The sequence below is a fragment of the Tinamus guttatus genome, unplaced genomic scaffold (genome assembly GCF_059628265.1).
Source record: "Tinamus guttatus ecotype Peru unplaced genomic scaffold, ASM5962826v1 Tinamus_guttatus_pri_ptg000106l, whole genome shotgun sequence".
NCBI lineage: Eukaryota > Metazoa > Chordata > Aves > Tinamiformes > Tinamidae > Tinamus > Tinamus guttatus.
This window is the reverse complement of record NW_028288640.1, coordinates 1,362,807-1,380,719: the sequence shown is the minus strand read 5'-3', so window position 1 is coordinate 1,380,719 and position 17,913 is coordinate 1,362,807. Positions and strand designations below refer to the sequence as shown.

At 43.7% G+C, this 17,913-nt stretch overlaps 1 protein-coding gene across 1 annotated transcript; it reads right to left on the bottom strand.

Moving 5' to 3' along the window:
• Positions 1-860: 860 nt before the first annotated feature.
• On the bottom strand, positions 861-17,251 carry LOC148595397 (uncharacterized). Its single transcript, XM_088520939.1, has 14 exons — positions 16,861-17,251; positions 15,827-16,084; positions 14,822-14,996; positions 13,981-14,190; positions 12,905-13,119; positions 11,578-11,891; positions 10,438-10,717; positions 9,402-9,490; positions 7,236-7,382; positions 6,335-6,510; positions 4,222-5,473; positions 2,603-2,685; positions 1,750-2,112; positions 861-1,176 (listed from the first exon to the last, which is right to left on the bottom strand). Exons 1-14 carry the CDS (start codon positions 17,249-17,251, stop codon positions 861-863), a joined length of 4,269 nt encoding a protein of 1,422 aa, XP_088377065.1.
• Between the last annotated feature and the right edge of the window lie 662 nt (positions 17,252-17,913).

Genomic DNA, 17,913 nt, shown 5'->3' with positions numbered 1-17,913 from the left:
GTTTATCATCAAGATCTTATTCTGTTTATTTATATAAATTAAATAAAAAGGCTATAATATATCAAAAATATAAATAATTTCCAGAATACATAAATACATTACAAAAGTGGCTCCTTTTTTAAAAAAAATAACAATGTGTCCTTTTTGCCAAGACCTTTTCAGATTCAAAGCTCTCAAAACACATGAAAGTCAGAAGAGCTCACAAAATACATATAAAAGATGACCTTTTAGGGTCCAGGAGTTTGTCCAAGAGTTCCAGATGATGTTCACAACTTCTTTTACAATAGGTTTAAGAAGAGACTGTTCAAGGAAGAGATTTAATCACTATAATACCATCTCCTTAAAAAAACAAAAACAAAAAACCCCACCTCTGTCAAGGATGTGCTCTGATCGGACTACAAAGACAAGGTAACACAGCCCTCAGAAAATGGAGCAGATTATATCTTGGAGATCCCAGCACGCCAATACCTGCTACATGTTGGACACACACAGCGGAATGTTGGAATCCAGGCTTTCACACAATTGCTGGTGTTAGAGGACACTGCAAAGCCATGAGAAATAGTTTAGAAGAACAGCTGCACACAGATTGAGGAGTTTTACCAGAGACCACCAGATTAACCAAGGACAGCAAAGGCCTCTTATTTCCACAATGTCCCCTGCGTAGCAATCAGTAGGGCCGCTCAAATACTGAATAAATAACTACTTGGAGAGTCTGAGGATTCAGGAAAAAAGATCTTATTAGGGAACTAAAACTTATTAGGAAAAAATGGAAAGCAAAGATAAAGAGGAGAAGCAGCAGGGGAGTGCACCAACAGGAGGGATCTTTGCAGCTGCCGCTGGAAATGGGAGAGAGGCTCCATTCAGTAGCGTTTCCTCTGTCTTCCGTTCCCCTTGCCTTTGGCTTCCTTCTCCTTCCGCTCTGCAGCCGTGGTGAAGGTGATACAGTAAGCATCTAGAAAATCCATCAGCTTTGCCTTGGAAATCTTCATGCCGTTTGCTTTCAGCTCTCGGTGCAGTGCAGCCAGCTCAATTGGCTCGTAAAAGAGGACCTTGTGGTACAGGACTGAATTTGAAATGATGCAGTTTCCCACTGCGTCCAGTGTATCTGCTTCCTGGGCTGCTGTCTGAGAAGCTGGGAGCTCCTCTTCCTCATCTTCGGATATATTGCTACAAGAACTAAAAGTGAGAAAAAGTGCAAAAAACAATCAAGGAAACCACTGGTCATCAAGGGCACACTCAGAGATGCCCAAGTCCCTGGCTGCCAACCCTTGCAATGCCCTGTGTAGGATCTCCGACACCAGCAATTGCCAAAGGGAGGGAGGCAGAACACGCCACGTGTTCTGCAAACCTGCACATCAAGCTGTGCCGGTGCTGCCCGGCATTCCTTGCTCCTGCTGCACTACTGCTGACACACTTGCTCTGTGCAGCACCACACGCAGTGCTCACCGAGCAGCGCTCCCTGCTCCTCTTGCAGGCTCTCACTCCACCCTGCGAGGCTCCTTGCAGTGCCAGCTTTGAGCTCTGCCCATGTGCAGTTTCACCCGTGAGCATTTCTGTGCTCTCAGAATAGCTCACTAGCAATTAGACTGAAACGCACAACAGAAGAACTTACTTCAAGTGACAAAAGCTCAGGGAAGCTGCCTACAGTACAGATCCCCTGTATTCTGCATTGACACTTATATTTCCCATTTTCCCAGCTCATCTCTGTGCTGCACAGTAGACTCCTTCGTTAGTATTTTGTTCCCCTACCTCTGTATACCAGTAGAGACGTCACTGCCATCCAGCGAGGATGAAGATTCCCGAGAATATGAAGATTCCTGAGATGATGAGAGCATCAGCTCCTCCTTATCAGCTGCCAGAGAGCCCCTCTCTGGAGATACAGTTGGTGTCTGTCTACAGTTGGAGATTTTGGCACGTTTCCCACCAGCATGCCCGTTAGTCTTCAGCTGCCTACGGCGCTTGGCTGGAGGCCTCTGTGGGGGAAGCTGGGAGGATGGGATATCATCCTCTGTGTCAGTATCCACATCCGTATCCACGTCCTGGTGAGGATCCTGGAATATGGCCTTCAACTTTAACACCATCTGGCGTTTTGGGAAAGGACGAACTCCAAATCTGAAAGAGAAAGGTAGGACTTAAGCCTAAGATAATGCTGCGCCTTCCACTGCTATAGCTCAGCAATGTGACCAGGCCAGGAAGCTCAGTGGCCAGCTGGAAGAGCAGGACATTGGAAAACCATCAAGTTTTCCCCTTTAGCACAGTAGCTGCCTTTCACACCACCTACCAGCAGGTTTCTCACAGAATCACAGATTGGTTGGGGTTGGAAGGGACCTCTCGAAATCATCTAGTCCAACCCCCCTGCTCCAGCAGGGACACCTAGAACATGTGGCACAGGGTGACATCCAGGCGGGTTTGGAAGATCTCCAGGGGAGGAGACTCCACAACCTCTCTGGGCAGCCTGTTCCAGGGCTGTGACACCCAAACAGTAAAGAAGTTCTTCCTCATATGGAGATGGAACTTCCATGTATTTTTTCTGCTCATAAAGAGATGTACTTGCACTTTTTTTTTTTTTTTTTGTAGATATACTTGTAGAAGCAGTGCTAACCTGCTCAACTCCCTCTTCAGTTCTGGGGTCTTCATAAGGGAGTAAGCTGGCATTGGTGTCATAGGAGTCTCAGGAGACTTGTCCTTCTCAGGAGACTTGTCCTTCTCTTGACAGGCAGGTTCTGCAACAGAATGAAATTGTCATCAGAATTAGTACAGAAGGATATAGGAGGGATGATATCTTCCCCTCCTGGTGGCAGATATTTTAATGTTATCTAGTAACTGTTTAAGAAGAACTACTTGTCTGCAAGCTGCTCTATTAAATACCTTTATACCGAACAGATCAACACTTTCGTCTTCCTTGGGTCTAGGATATTTGCTTTTTAGTGTCTTTAAATCAGAAAACAAATTGAGCCATATGTTAGGTCTGAATAAAAAAGCCCACTGGAGGCTTTGATAGAACTGCTGCAAGGTAATTAAAAATATATGTTTACTGAATTCTGTGAAGTGGTTCTTTCCCAAGGAAGAAAATTGCATAGGAGAGACTTGATGCAGAAGAAACCGAACAAGTCAAGGTTCTGGGGGCCTGAATTAGATACTGATTTAGTGATACTGATTTCCTGATACTGTGAAGCACAGTCAGTCTCAGGTCATGTTCTAAATCCTGCTTGTTAAACTAATTACTTACGATAGTATAATTAGTAATATATCTAATAAATATTAAGGGATAAATTACTGTTCTTAGAGCTTAGATGGAAGGAACTGTCCTAGTAAGCAGCTGACCCCAGAAGGGTATGACCCCAGAGGCTAGTGTTCTCTGTGTCATCAGACATTCAAGCAGACAAGGCCCAGCTCCTGACACCACTAAGTGCAATCTGGTGGCAAAGAGCAGCTTGGCCCTTAGTCTTGTGTGCGTCCTGAAACCGCTCACTGTGTCCTCCAGTTGGGACCAGTGCTGGACACACAAAAATCTGTTGGAAGAGCCTACAATCAGCAAACAGAAGGGCAGGGCAAGTCAAAGCAAAGGCAAATCAGAAGAGCTTTGCAGGAAAATATGCAGAGAGCCTACCCGTGGGCAGGAGAGGCACCTACTTCCAGCCAACCTCTATCTTCTACCACTGGAAGCAAAGCTTACCCGATGTCTTCGTGTAATTGTTAGCACATACATCAGTGATGAATGCATGAAAAACAAGACCCATTACTGCAAGGAATAATCATTCCCTAGCATGCAAAGTGAAGGCTGTTTGATTTTTTTTCCCCTCCCAGGTAATGTCTCATCATTTCTACAATGCATACGATCACTGTCAAAGCAGCAGCATGAATGGATCACAAATGGCTACGCTCCAACTATCCCACGTATTTAGTTGCACTCCCCCACATCAGAAGCTGACTGTACCTTCTTGTGCCTGGCCCTGACTGCTTTGGATGAGAAGGCCAAAACACCCTCTCAATATAGCAGGTGAACAACAAACAGGATGATCACCTAAAATGACAACAATTTAACCTACTTCAGTGAACTCTGTACAGATACAAGCTCTCACCGGGAGTCTTTGCAAGGTCTGTCGGACAGGCATCTGCTGAAGCTGACACCTTCTCAGTTAAAAAAAGCATCTGTGGGAATTCCTCCTCTTCACTATCCGAAACTTCCCAGAATCTGGGCTTCAGGAAACTTTCAGGAGAGCCAGACTCTGGTAACTTCCTCTCTTGTTCTAGCTCCATTTCATCATCAGCAGATGAAACAATAATATCAGCCTCTTTTCTGTTCTGGACTGCAACATCTGGAGTTTTTATGACAAAACTGAACAAAACTGAAGCATATTTATGCTTGTTGAAATCAGTGCAGGAAAGCTCTTTTGGAGAAATTGTGCTCTCTATGTTCCGATTTCCTGATGTAATGTCCTGCTCATTGGCTTTCTGGAAAGCTATTTTGGGAGACAGGAATGGTTTTTGATTTCTCTCTGGTGTTTTTGCTTCTCTGGGAAATTTCCTATCCGATTCTGAAGACATAAGTGAAGAACCAACAGCAGGATAAAAAGACATAGAAGATTTGAGAGGAGGACTGCCAAAAAAACCATCCCTGTGTGGAGAGAGGTCTTTTTGTGACTTGGAGTAAGGAAGCAAATCATTAACATCAACATGTTTTTCGCTAACAGCCTTTCCTGACTCTTTGATAACTTCTTTCATTGGAGAAGGCTCACTGTATTCTATCTGATTTTTGGAAAATAAGCATTTATAATTTTCACGCCTATCAGTATCATTGTGCAGTGAACAGTTGGTGAATTGTTGTTCTTCCAAGCGGTCGTCTCCTCCCATATTATGTGAAGCCTGAGACAACTTGAAATCTTTCCCACTTTCCCATCTCCTAACCCACATCTGAGGTTCAAACTGACAAGACTCAAAATTGATGCTTGTGGCATTCACATTTTTGCATCCACTTGTATTCTGCATTTTCTCTTCTTCAGACAAGTCACATTTGGATGTTTCCACATCATTGTCTTCCCTCAGATGTTTGAAGTCATTGCTTATCAAGGCAGATACGGACCTTTTTGCCTCTTTTTTCTTAGTCTGCTGGTTCGCACCTTGGGCTACCTCAGTATCCCTACAGATGTTGTAATCTGTGCCTTCACTCATCTCCAGTTTGTCTTGAACCATTTTTCTTTGAGTTGCAGCAAACTCATATATTTCCTCCGGCTCCTGTTCACCCACCCCGTTGTCGTCTTCCTTCTGGCATGCAGGGTTTAGCACAGCTTCTTCTTCCTCATCTTCACCCACCCACACTGAGTTCAGGAGCTCTTTGAAGTTCTCAGCTCTGTTATCATTATCTTCATCGTCTCTCGCAGAGAGGAGATCATCTTCTGGATCCACTCCAGAAGATGCCTGGCTCTCTTCAGCGCAGTCCTTACACTTGAGCACAAGTTCCCTTAAATCAAACCTGCAAGAATGTAACAGAAATGTTAATGTTTATCTCCCTCAAAATTCATTCAAAATTCCAAAATGTTATAGTTGCCTGATCAATCTAGTGAGTCTTGTAAAGAAAGTTAAATTTAATTTGTGAAACTGTTGTGCCAAATTAGACATGCAGTTTCAACATTAATAAAGTCAATAACAATTTCAGGTTTTCACTCCGTGTCACCATAATCTTCTCAGGTTTCACACTTATTTCCTCCATTCCAAACAATGCATCGCTGCCACTACAGAGGATAATCAGTTCTCCTTGATTAGGTATGAGTTTAACTGACTATCAACATAAAAGAGCAGATTTTTTTTCCTGGTCTTTTTCAGAATTATTTTAAAAGGAGGACACCTACATTTCCAGAACTAAGTGATTTTGATCCGATAGAATGTGTTTCATCTGCTGCTGTTTCAAGTTCATTATCTAACACATGTCTAGGATCATGACTGACATAACAAATTAGCATTGCCTGCATCCACATTCTGCAAGTCTCATTCAGATTAAGTGTGTCACTAGGGCAATGCTTTGAGAATTACACTCATCACCATTGCCAACATCAGCTGTCATTAAAGATCATGAGACAAAACTTGGCAAAAGTGTTCTAGTCATAAACCAAAAATAGAAAATCTCAAGCAGATGTAACCTGAAGAAAGATTCATGAAAAAATGAGGATAAGATGCTCGTGTGTTCATATTTCACTTAAGATGGAAGCAGAGGTACTTGCATCTCAAGTGAAATGAGTTTTGTGAAATCCACTGAAACCACAACAGAAGGTATCAGGTTAAAGTCCATGTGGCTGAAAGCATGAGGTGACCCAAAGCACACTCATATGATACAAACCTGGTAGCCAAAGCCCTCAGCTGGGGCACAATTCTAGCAGGGATGTCAGTATAAGCAGTGTAAAGATATCGCAGGAATGCGAGGACTGCCTCTTTTGTCACATCGCTCAGCAGCACCCGACGCGTCTGCTCGTCGTCATCGTCCTTCACCTTCACATATATCCCTTCGTCGTAAACCTGTGCGGTAAAAGGAAAGCAAACAAGGTCCACTTCCTCATAAAGGAACAACACCAGCAGTATCTGCTCTCTATCAGGCCACTATTTTTTTTTTTTTTTTTTTTTGTGTCAAAGTCTGTTCCTATGGCCAGGATTTGGTGCCTCAGAGGGAAGCTAAAATGACCAGAGATACCGTGAAGCTTTCAAGGACCCCTCATAAATGGTCCTAAGCACCTTGAGTTGAAACTGCTGTAATCATGCATGAGGACAAAACGAATTCTACTGATTACAGAAAGAATGACAAAACTTTGTCAAGAAGCTGGTATGGTTTGGTGGCAGCTCTGTCAGAAGGCAAGTTCCTGTCTTCAGCCCACTACCTTTCATTGCCTTTGCAGGAAATTGCACAGGAGCAGGCTGGAAACTGTATGAACCAAAATGCTTCTGGAAACACAGAAATTACTTCACTGGCCTTGCCAAAGGCACAGGTCAATGCAGCTACCTCCATAGCACCTGTGGGAGTGACAGACCTCTGTCTGGGTTAGTTACAAGCACAGCTTGTAAATACTGTCTACTCCATAATCAGCAGGTCCAGAGTGACTTGCCACTGGATCTCCAAATACTCTGTGCTTACTGTACGGCATCACTAACTCATTTGTTGTGATCAGTCTGGAATAGACGGTCAAACTCCTGTTACTGCAAAGGGGCTTTACTCGAGGGGAAGAGAAGAATCTAACAGCAGTACTTACCAGCTGAACAGCCCGTGGACAGCGTGCATACAGCACAAACATATGGGCATAAAGGATTTCTCCAGAGTCCACTTGAAACTGGATATCACTCAAGTAGGCGTTGTTGACCATGATATTGTAATCTTCTGCCAGCATCCTGAAAGAGGACTAGAACATAGAAGGGACACAAAGACAGAAGTTGTTACAGCTGTAAGGCATTTTCCTGGCAGATAAGGAGGCAACAGCCCAGTTTGTCAGCACTGCTGTACTCTGGGTCCCAGCGTGGGTATGGCTGCCTTTGCCTTCTCAGGACTAACAGAATCCTTATCAGTGCAAGGTCTTCCATAAGAGACGTAAGCAACCTAGTCCAACACACATCTCTGGCTTTGTTTCCCTCCTTCTCCTCTCTTCAAAGCTTAGCAGCTGTGAAGAGGCAGTCACATGCTGTCTTCCACTCTACTTGTGGAACAGCCTTTTGCATTACAGCACATCATCGTCCTCGGATCTTTACCACATCATTTCCTGATGTGGCAGAGCCACTGCCTGCAGTTGGCCTCCTGCTCTGCTGTCTTCCACCATGTTTTTGAAAGCTGTAATTCCCACCTTGATGGAACTGAACTCAGTTCATAACAATTGCATAGAGCAAGAGGAATGAGGATGACCCAGGGACAAGGTAATGAGCCTTTCCTCTCTTGTTCACTGTTTTGGTCTAGCAATGACACCTGGGAAGAAGCCCTCTGCAACAAGGGGGCAACACGGAATAAAAGAAATGCAGGTATCTAGTCCAAAGGAACTTGTGCACTTGTTACTGAAATCTCCTTTGAAAATTCCTTTATTTATTTACTTTTAAGTATTTACTCTTATAATTTTAGACTCCTTTACTGAAAGTTTGGGGAAGGCTGGTTGCCCAAGCGATCTGTGACTAGTTTAATGTCTGGCACTACCCCTACTACAAACCCATACAAGGCAATCTTCTAAAGACTCAGACTCCCTAGGTAGCAGTGTTGCTTCTGGAGGTGGCCAGTGCTTCAGAGAAGCGTGAAATACCTGCAGCCCATGGTTGAGGGAGGCTGCCTGACTGTAAGTAGAAAGCAGCTTTACCTGAGACACTAATTGTTGACCTTGTACTTTCTGAACCTAGCGCAGACTGGAAGAAAGGCAAGTTTTATCCAACTCCATGAGAGGTAGTTCCACCAGAAACAGCAGAGCTCTTTATTTTATTAGCAGGTTTCTAGGTTGGTTCAGTGGGAACTCAGCCTCTCTACTTGCTTCAGTGTGTTTGCAAGGAGCCAATACCGGTTAGCATGGAAACGGCAGCACACGCTGGGCCATTTCTTCCAGGCTTCACAGGTGGGCTAGAGGAGACTCTGCACGTCATGGACTGCTCTCCAAGGGCAAGACAGGAAGCTCAGTCTGGAAACCTGTTAGGTGTTTCTTGCTCTCTTTTTCTTGGCAGGTAGGACACCTGCAAGACGGTACCCCGAGAAGGCAGGCACTGCTTTCCAGGCAGGAAGCCCAGAACAGCCTTCCTGCTGACACTAAAATTATGACTCGAAAATGGGTAAATTAAGTAAGAACAGAAATATTCTGGCTGCACCATTCTCTGTGCAAAAGAAAGACTGGAAAGGAAGATAAGAGGAGAGGCATTGACAAAGTTCTGGTCAGAACCATGCAAAATGGGTGCGTACATGAGCCTGGATGAAACCCCAGACAGTTCTGTCTCTCCTGGTCTCCAGGAAGTGTGGCCTGTGTCATCTAGGCTGGGCATCAAAGCAGAGTACTACCTAAGTGCTGAGCAGATACATCCCTAGTAACTACCCCCAAATACTCTATGCACTACAGCCTCAATATTTAACCTGGTTCTCTTTGTGTAAATTATGCACAAATCTGCTTTATGTTACCTGTTATTTTAAATTAAGTAGGACAAACACTCTGAAACACCCACAAGCCTGCCTGTGGGCATCAATGAAACATCACGTATTTGGACTTCAGCTTTGCCTAGGATGATTCCTGTGAGTGACTGTAATGCTTAAACATCTCTGTTTATGTGAAAATGAATGGGAAATACTCCATACTTCTGGAAATTAATCAAATGGGAGAGGCTTTTTTTTTTTAACAGATAAACAATACAAAAATACAGTGCAAATAAACAATACAAAAAAGGGGAAAAATAACATTTGTCCTTACATTTATATCGTTGCTTCTCGGAAATCTCTTCTCTATGGGTAGAAGGGCAAAGCCACTTAGTGAAGAATCACTGGAAGTCAATTCTTTTCCTCAAAGAAGAAAAGGCACATCTCAAGTCAGGTACAAACTTCTTGTAAGACAGAATGAAGTGGCAACTCTTAACTGCCATTTCTTCCTTGCCATGACAACTCCCCAAGAGACTCCTGTCCCAGGCTGACATTTCTGAGCTGAACGGTTCAGCCTCCCCCTCTTGGCTTTATCAGATGCATTTGGTTTTCTTGGCATATGACCAGCAGCCATTTGCTGCAGCTTAATAGGAGAATTGAGGGAATTTTACCCAAGTCAAGTACAAAGCAGAGAGACATTAGATTTAGCAACCATAGTCTTCACTGATGAGTGAACAGGAGACACACAGTGCATATATTATGCTAAATGGTTGGACAATTTTAAGGCTACCATTGGTCTTGGAATGTGCCGTTGTGCAATGCACACCACTGTAACCAGGGAAGTTAGAGCTGCTCTTGAAGGAATTCTAGGTGGTGGACTTTTTTCAGCCTGTACAGATCAACTTCAGGGACTGTGTATCCATGTACCAACACAACATCATCTCTTAACGCTCTTCTTTCACCAGGTCTTCTCCTGGTGAAACCTCGTAAGACAGTGCTGTCGGCAAAAGCCACTAGGCAGAAAAGAGCATATATTTTGGGGATATATTTTTGCCTCACGATTGGCCGTGTCTGGGCCCCCAGCTGGCAGAAATGCATCTGACACCTTTAAAGGATTTTTAAAATAAAATTTAGAAGCTGCTGTCTAAGAGGAGCTCTTCTTAAATATTGGGATCTATGAATCATTTCAGAAATGTCAACTTGATTGTACCTAAAGCCTACTACAGAACAATGCCCCCAAATATCACCCCCTGGATCAACAATATCATCTTGCGGCTGCTGCCACTGCTCTCCAAGTTCAGTATGGCTAAACGTGGCTGCTCATAGCTGATGACACCAGAGAGGAGGCTCATGAGGCTGCCAGAACTTACTTGGCTGCTCGACTTCCTGAGCGTCGTTAAGCTCAAGCCTCCACTGAGTTTGTGCTTCCATGGCCAACTCAACCAGTTGCTGCAGAGTCTGAACATGAACCTTCTCGCCCTGAGACGAAATCTGTCCAGCCCGTTCAGAGCCCAAGTCGGCTTCATCAGCAGCTTTTTCTCCAGTCTCTGGAGAAGCAGGATAATGAGGACTGAGATCAGGCTGAAGTTGCTGAGATACTTCTGGTTGATCAGATCCCACTGATGGCAGAGAAGTCTCTGACTTATAATTCTGATCAAAGGAGAGAAAAAAAAGACATCAATAAAATAATTTTGTATGTATTTGCAGAGCTCAGAGTACAGTCTCTGAATTGATCTCTAGTTCATACTTTCAAAATATCTTAATAAATATTAATAAAATACTTTGAGCGATTCCCAGATACATACTTGCTCTCCAAGAAGATAGTGCTATAAGGCGACAGACTAAAAGGTCCTGTCTGTTTCTGTAGGCAGCATTTATAAAACTACAGAAAAACGAGAGGCAAGACATCTGGATAATAACAGAGTGAGACCGCCCGGTTTAAAACTGGATCACAGTCCTGCATGCAGCTTCAGGCAGGGGGATACATGGGGAAAGCCTGAAATGCAAACGCTTCACTTTACAACCCTAGGAGTGCCCACCCCCTCCTCAGTGTAACACACAAGCATCCATCTTCAGCGTGAACTTTCCACACTGTTCCTTGCTGCCTTGATACAAAACATGAGTAAAGAAAGAGAAAGGCTCTGATTATAATCAGTCAGAGAAAAGTATCAAGAAGGAACACAAGAGTCAGGCTACTGTAAAAATAGCTAAGCTAGTGGCAAAATGAAGAGGCTCAAGCCCTCTCACTCAGTGCTCTGCTCCCATTTGTTTTGTCTTCCAAAAGCCCAAAGAACAGCACGGCAACACAAGCCTCAGCCTCCTGTCCAAAAGGGAGAAGCGAAAGTTCAAGATCACCAAACCTACTTGTGTGAGACCAGGGGACAGTTGTGCAGGAGCAGAGAGCATGCAGAGCATGGGGTGACTCACTTACATGGCAGAAAAGAGAAGGGCTACAGAGCAAGTAAACTGTGGCACACAAATACCAGAGGAAGGAGAAAAGAGCATCCCACCTGCACAGTTATGCAAGGTACGATTGGAGGGGTCGGTTCAGCAGTGTAGAATGATTCAGGGTTGCAGGGCCCTGTTAGAGCATTGCTGTTCCATAAAGGGCAGTCCTTGTTTCTGGGCGATGGCATGAGCCAGTCTGTTTTCTCAGATCCATCCTCCAAAATCCTGCTGGTGGGAAGCCGAGGAGTGGGAGGGAATTCCATCTCTTGTGTAAGCACCATGGCGGCTCGCTCTTCAGTCCTTTTGCGGGCTGTCTCTGGATCCCGCAGCAGTAACGGTGGAGGAGTAGTTGGGCCTCTTTTACGTGTTCTTTTCTCTTTAAAAAGAAAAGCAAAAGAAACCCAAATAAATGAACAGCTGAACACATAAGCAGAGGAACTGAACCTGCCAGCTTTTTCAAGTGTTGCAGTTGGCAATGATCAAAATGCAACTACAGCAGAACACAAGATTTCTGCAATAAGTCCCAAGTCTCCCGTTACTTCTGCCAGAGAAACACACCTTCAGGGAAGACTTATTCGTGCACACATGGTCCTGCTGGGCTGAGCTGTCAAATCAGATCACTATGAAAGCAACTGATACCTATGTGCAGGCTACCTTCCAGACCCTTTGAACAGTGAGCGTACAGTGCTTTTGGCGAGTTAGCAGCGCTTCACTCAAAAAAGAGAGAGAGAGAGAGAAGAAAAAAGACTCCAAAGCCATGAAGGACTGCTTTTGGTGTGTCTTGATCACTGGTGATGGTCACTCATGTCAAACCACAGCACATATGAATCCTGCACAGCTATCATTTGTCAGGTCTGTTTCTCAGGTCTGTTTCTTTACTGCCTTTGACTTACTAATTCCCAATATAATTGGCAGTGGTTATCAGCAGGAAGAGATTGAGGAGAGCCACGAAGAGCAAAGTGTCTCCTATGTGCAGAACTCAACCTTCCCCCAGGGCAACTGGCTTCTTTTCTGACCATTTTTGTGCATTTAAATAGCAAACCACAGGTTCAACGTGTGTAGTTGTATGCACATATACCTCAGAAAGAAAGCAGAGCAAGGAGAGAAGGATGAAAAAGTTGCATAATCAAGGGTATGGGACAGTGAATAAGAAAAATGCACTGCAAAAAAAATAACAATGGTCTTTTCCCTGGATTTCAGCGAAACATCCTGCAGCCTCCCTTGGCTATCTGTATGTGGATACTTTGCATTACTCCATCTCGGACAACTTAAATGAAACAGAAGTGTGCTTGTCATCCCCTATGCCCAACAGAAAAGTTGGTAGTGAAGAGCAGGCTGTTACATCACTCCTCCAATAGTACAGCCTGAGACACTCATGGTGACACATACCTGATCCAGGCTTCCATTTGATTGGCAAGGCAGCCACGGGTTTCATATTTGCAGCTACTGCTGCTTGTTCACGCTTTTCTTGCTCCAAGAGAGAGCGTGACATTGCCATAGCAACCTGCAGATCTTCATCCTGAGGTTCCATTTTGATCCTCTTTTTCATTTCCTTTGAGTCATCTCCGGAGAACTCTTTGCGCTTTGATATGTTTGGTTGATTGCTGAAACGTAAGAATGCAGCAGAAAGCCCAAGTTAACCTAACATAACTGGATCAGAGACAAGAAACCCTGAGCACTTCAGACCAGCTGCCCCACTTCCTCAGAGAGATTCCCATATCCAGAATAATAAGAAAGCATCAACAGTACTTTTTTCTGTGGAGGAAAGAAAAGGATTTCTTATCATGCGTGGAATTCACAGCAATTTGGAGAAAATCTTATTTTGGAAAGGTAAACATAAGACTGCAGCACTGACAAACTGCCTTTTTTTTTTTTTTTTTTTTTTTTTGCAAGGGCAGGAATGGCCTTAACCATCTGCTACCTCAAACCTAAACTTTGTATCAAAGGGCAAAAATCAGGTTGAAGTCAAGAACACCATCACCAAAACCGTTCTGCCAATCTTACACTTCCACAGTAAACAAGCAATGGCCCTTCCTCAGCACAATAAGACTTAAAAGTCCTTTGGATACATTTCAGGCAGGCACCACTCGCTATACTCTGAACATGGTGCTCAAATCCCAAAGAGCAGATACATCTCTGCACCCAGCACAATTCAGAACATCCTGTATGTTTCCTCCTTGACTCTGTGGATAAGGCCCATGTATCCAGGACAGCAACGAGCCGAAAAGCTGAGGCCTTGGAAACACGGATACTCCAAAGAGACTGTATGCTCATATAGCATGTTCTGCTTAATAAGCTCAACCACGCTATTCAGCTTTATTACGTAATTACCTCTCAGAGCATAAATATTTCTGACAAATTAGTGTAAGATTATTTACTTCCCATTTTGCTCCTGTCTGCTGACTCATAGTCATCCACCACCTGATCACTTTTGAAGGAAAGCAAGATTTTCACCAAAATCTTACCTGGGATACTTAGGAGAGGCAACTCCAAACTGAGACACCTGCAGTGCCTGAAGCAGCATTTTAGGAGGAACATCCATCTTCACAGCACAGCGTTTCAAGTGAGTAGTTTGGCTCTCGGAAGTTTGGAAATGTTTGCCACAGACGAGACAATCAGGGATTGCTGGTGTGCTGGAGGAGGAGATCTCTGCTGCCTCCATCTCATCCAGACACCTGGAGGATGATGGAAATAAAACAAAACAAAATAAAATAAAATGCTCTTTTTGAACCTTGCCTCCTGAAATGCTGTAATTGAGCAACTCCAACTACTTAAGCAAGCTGTTTACAATACTTTCTTTACAGAGAAGCACAGACTTTTCATTTATAAAGAGCTAGCTGTATGTAATATTTTAACAGTATTTGATATTTACCACTAAGGAAACTGTTATAGAGTGCTGGCATCAATTTAAGCCCACACCATTCTGACAAAAGAAAACACAAGGATCCTTCCCTTAGCCTTCCACTCTCATTACCTGTGGAAAGCAAAGGTCTATAGTGCATATATATAGTATTTACAAAGGTATATAGTGCATAGTTTTACAAAAGTATATAGTGCATAGTCTATGTATTTATTCATCTTGCAAAACAGTATCACATCTTTCCTTCAGCGAATAGCTCAGATTTGCAAACAGCTGACATAACCAAATGTTCTTAGGAAATCATTATTTAATTGAATAAATGGTGTTGAAATGGGTAGATTTTGAAATGGACACTAACGGGTAGCTTTGCTACCTAGTCTGCAATTACATCTTCTCTAAGGCACTGCTGCTGAAAGCCACACTGGCCTTTCATGCTAGTGCTTCACCTATTAACGTGCTGCGTCCGTCGTGTTGTGTTCATGGCTGAAAGATCCTTCTGGCAGATCTGACAAAAAAACAAGCCCTTCTCCTCTAGGCTTTCCGGGACTTCCTCCTTGATCTTCTGCTGAAGGGCAAAAGCCAAAGCACCATCGTCCTTTGTGGATGGAAGATCGTGGGTAACTGGCACAGAAGGGAGAGATGATAGAGTTAAACATCTTGTAGTGAAAGGCATGAAACTGTTACATTTGTCATGATTATTTTATTAACTTAAAAAACCCCTGCAATCTTCCTGTTGCATCTTCACATCTCATTTCTCACAAGGGAATGCACAAACAGTACAGGAGAGCACTACCCCAGGAGTGGAAGGTGGCAATTGGTTCATCGCACATTATGTATCAGAACCAAAAGGAGAGTTATGTTTTAGATGAAGTTTCTGGGAGAACATGGGGTCTTAAACATTACATATTAAACACAGGAAATTCTCATGTCCATAGAGAACCAGCAGGGCCTTGACTTTTAAAGGGGCCTTGACTTTTAAAGCACCAAAACACCAAAAAAAGTGCTATGAATTCAAATTGCTACGGATTCAATTCATCTGCATAGAACATCCTATTTTGTAAGTGCTCAGAGATTTACAGAAGACACGGAGTAACTAAGGTCATATTTATATGAGCTACACAATATTGCCCCTGAGAAGAACGACTGGATTTACTGATGCTCTTAGAATCTCAACCTGTTTCCAGAAAGTAAATTCTCTCTCCAGAACTTAACATAAAATCAAATTTCAGCCTCACAAAAGATCTAGGAGAGAAGTATAGAGATCAATACACATTGATCAATAGAGAAAGCAAGTTCTCAGACATGTGGAGCAATTTATTCAGCATCACACAAGCCACCTGTCCAGCTGTGAACAAAGCCCAGGAATCCAGACTGCTGCTCATGCAATCACCCTAAGCAGCCCTCAGCACTCTCCATGCACACATAGGAGCTAAATAACAGCAGAAACGTACCTTTTTCCGGGTTCTCTTCCTCGCTTTCATCAGAGGAATTCCTGCTAGCTGCAGCCTTTGGCAAGCTATCGCCCAGGCTATGTTTTAGCTGCTCAGGTGCCACTCTCTTGAACTGCTGCATTCCCTCCACCGCCAGCTTTGCTGCCCGCACCTTCGACCCAGGCAGCAGTGGTGTCTTCAAGGTGTCTGAAGAGCAGGTCTCTGGTTGTGAAGGACGGAAGGATAGTGTAGTCTGGGAACAGTCACTCGGAGCATTCACTGAAGGGGACAAAGCACAGTTTCCCAGTCAGAATTAAACAGGTAACTGAGCTGCCCAGGGAGCTCTTGGGAAGCTTCCCAAAACAGCAACCTGAGATAGTCAAAAAAAATGAACATGTTTCTACTCTGATCTTCAAGCCCTATCCATGCTTCGGACTTTCAGGCTCAGAACCAAGCAACAGGTGTTCCTAAGGAGGGGTGGTAACGAGCAGCAGGCTAACAGCTCAGTGTATCTCCGCTCTGCTTTGAGGCAACCTGTGAGATCAGACCAAAGATCTCACCAGCCCAGTTTCTGAGTGCAGTCACTAGTAGATAATTACGAAAGGGTATCAGGCAGAACAAGTACAAAATAATCCTTCTCCTGGTTGACCTTAGCTGTCAGCTTAAGGATTTCATGCACTGGTGACTGCCTTCTGGTCATCATATTTAGTCATCACTGAAAGACCAATCCTTCATGAATTAACCCAGAACCTTTCTTAATTTATTTTTTTGGCCTTGGTGACAGTCAATGGCAACATAATTCAACATTCAATACAATAACACACTGTGAAAAAACACTTTGATATAATCTAAACTTGCTTCTTGATGATTTGAGGGATGTTTTACATTCTGAAGTCGCAAAAAAAAAGGTAATGACTCCCTCATATATCACTCAGCACTTAGGTTTCACCTTACTGAAGAACTGCATACCTCCTCCAGACTTCTAAAGAGCTCTACTGAACTGAGTCTTTTCAGTACTAGCCTATTTTCTGTCTGAAAGATTTCAGTGCACGCACCTGTCACATTCCTCTTGGTAGAGTAACTGGTCACTGTGCGCAGCTGGCTGTCAGGGAAAGCGCTTCTCCTGTCTTCTTGTGACGTCCCACCACTACTGCAGGCCACAGCATCGTCGTCTTCTTCACGCATCCCTGTCGGCACCTTAGAACCCAAATTTTGTGGCAAATCTTTCCCCTTCACTACTGGAGAGCAATGATCAATTTGGCTCCCAGGAACAGATCTGCCTGTTGTAGTGGTCTTTGTCCATTTCTGAACCTTCTTTGTTGCCTCAGTATCCTCAGCTTTCTCCTCAGTATCCTCAGCTTTCTCCTCAGTATCCTCAGCTTTCTTCTTTGCCCTACCGACAATTTTTGCCCACACTACTTTAAATTCATTGTCCTCTTCATCCATGGTGCTGCAGGCTGCAGTAATGCTGCCTAGCAGCGCTACAGGGAAAGATCTCAGGAACAGTCAGGGCTGCGTCTTCTCTGGCTCGCCGCCTTCATTCTTCAGACGCCAGCACTTCTCCACTGTTCCAACGGTGGACTTTCCTCTGTGATTAATTCATCTGCATAGAATATATTATACCATTTAGTGCAGCACATTCTCCAAGGACCCTGCTTATTTTCACTCAGCACAGTGATGACTTTCTTGTTCAGAGGATTTTGGAATATAAGTGAAGCATTTCAATCTGCCCAAAGCATGTGTAGGATCTTCATGGTACGCTAGAGGGCTTCAGAAAGATTTACTGAAGCCCTTTAATGGAAAAACCTCTAAAAGGTGGATATGTAAGATGGTATACGCAGATGCAGTGTGAAACAGGCCTCTGGTACCAATTTGAAAGAGGACATTCTTTGAAGACTCTTCTTTGAAGGAGAAGATTCTCATATAAAATATTGCAGCACATAAGTATAATAGCACATATAGACCCAAAACACTAATACTGTACTTTCCGCACAGACAGACACAGGCCACATTCAAAAGCATGCTGACCTCTCCTTTGAGGTCAGAATCCTGCCTGGAGCTCAGAATTTGAGATGTCCCACTTGTATATGCATCCATATCTACATTTA

Coding starts and splice junctions, on each gene's coding strand:
- LOC148595397 (XM_088520939.1), bottom strand. CDS start 17,251: ATGGATGAAGAGGACAATGAATTTAAAGTAGTGTGGGCAAAAATTGTC. Junction 11,892..12,904: donor CAAATGGAAGCCTGGATCAG/GTATGTGTCACC, acceptor TTCTTTTTAAAG/AGAAAAGAACACGTAAAAGA. Junction 2,686..4,221: donor GGAAGTTACCAGAGTCTGGC/TCTCCTGAAAGT, acceptor TCTCCTGAGAAG/GACAAGTCTCCTGAGACTCC.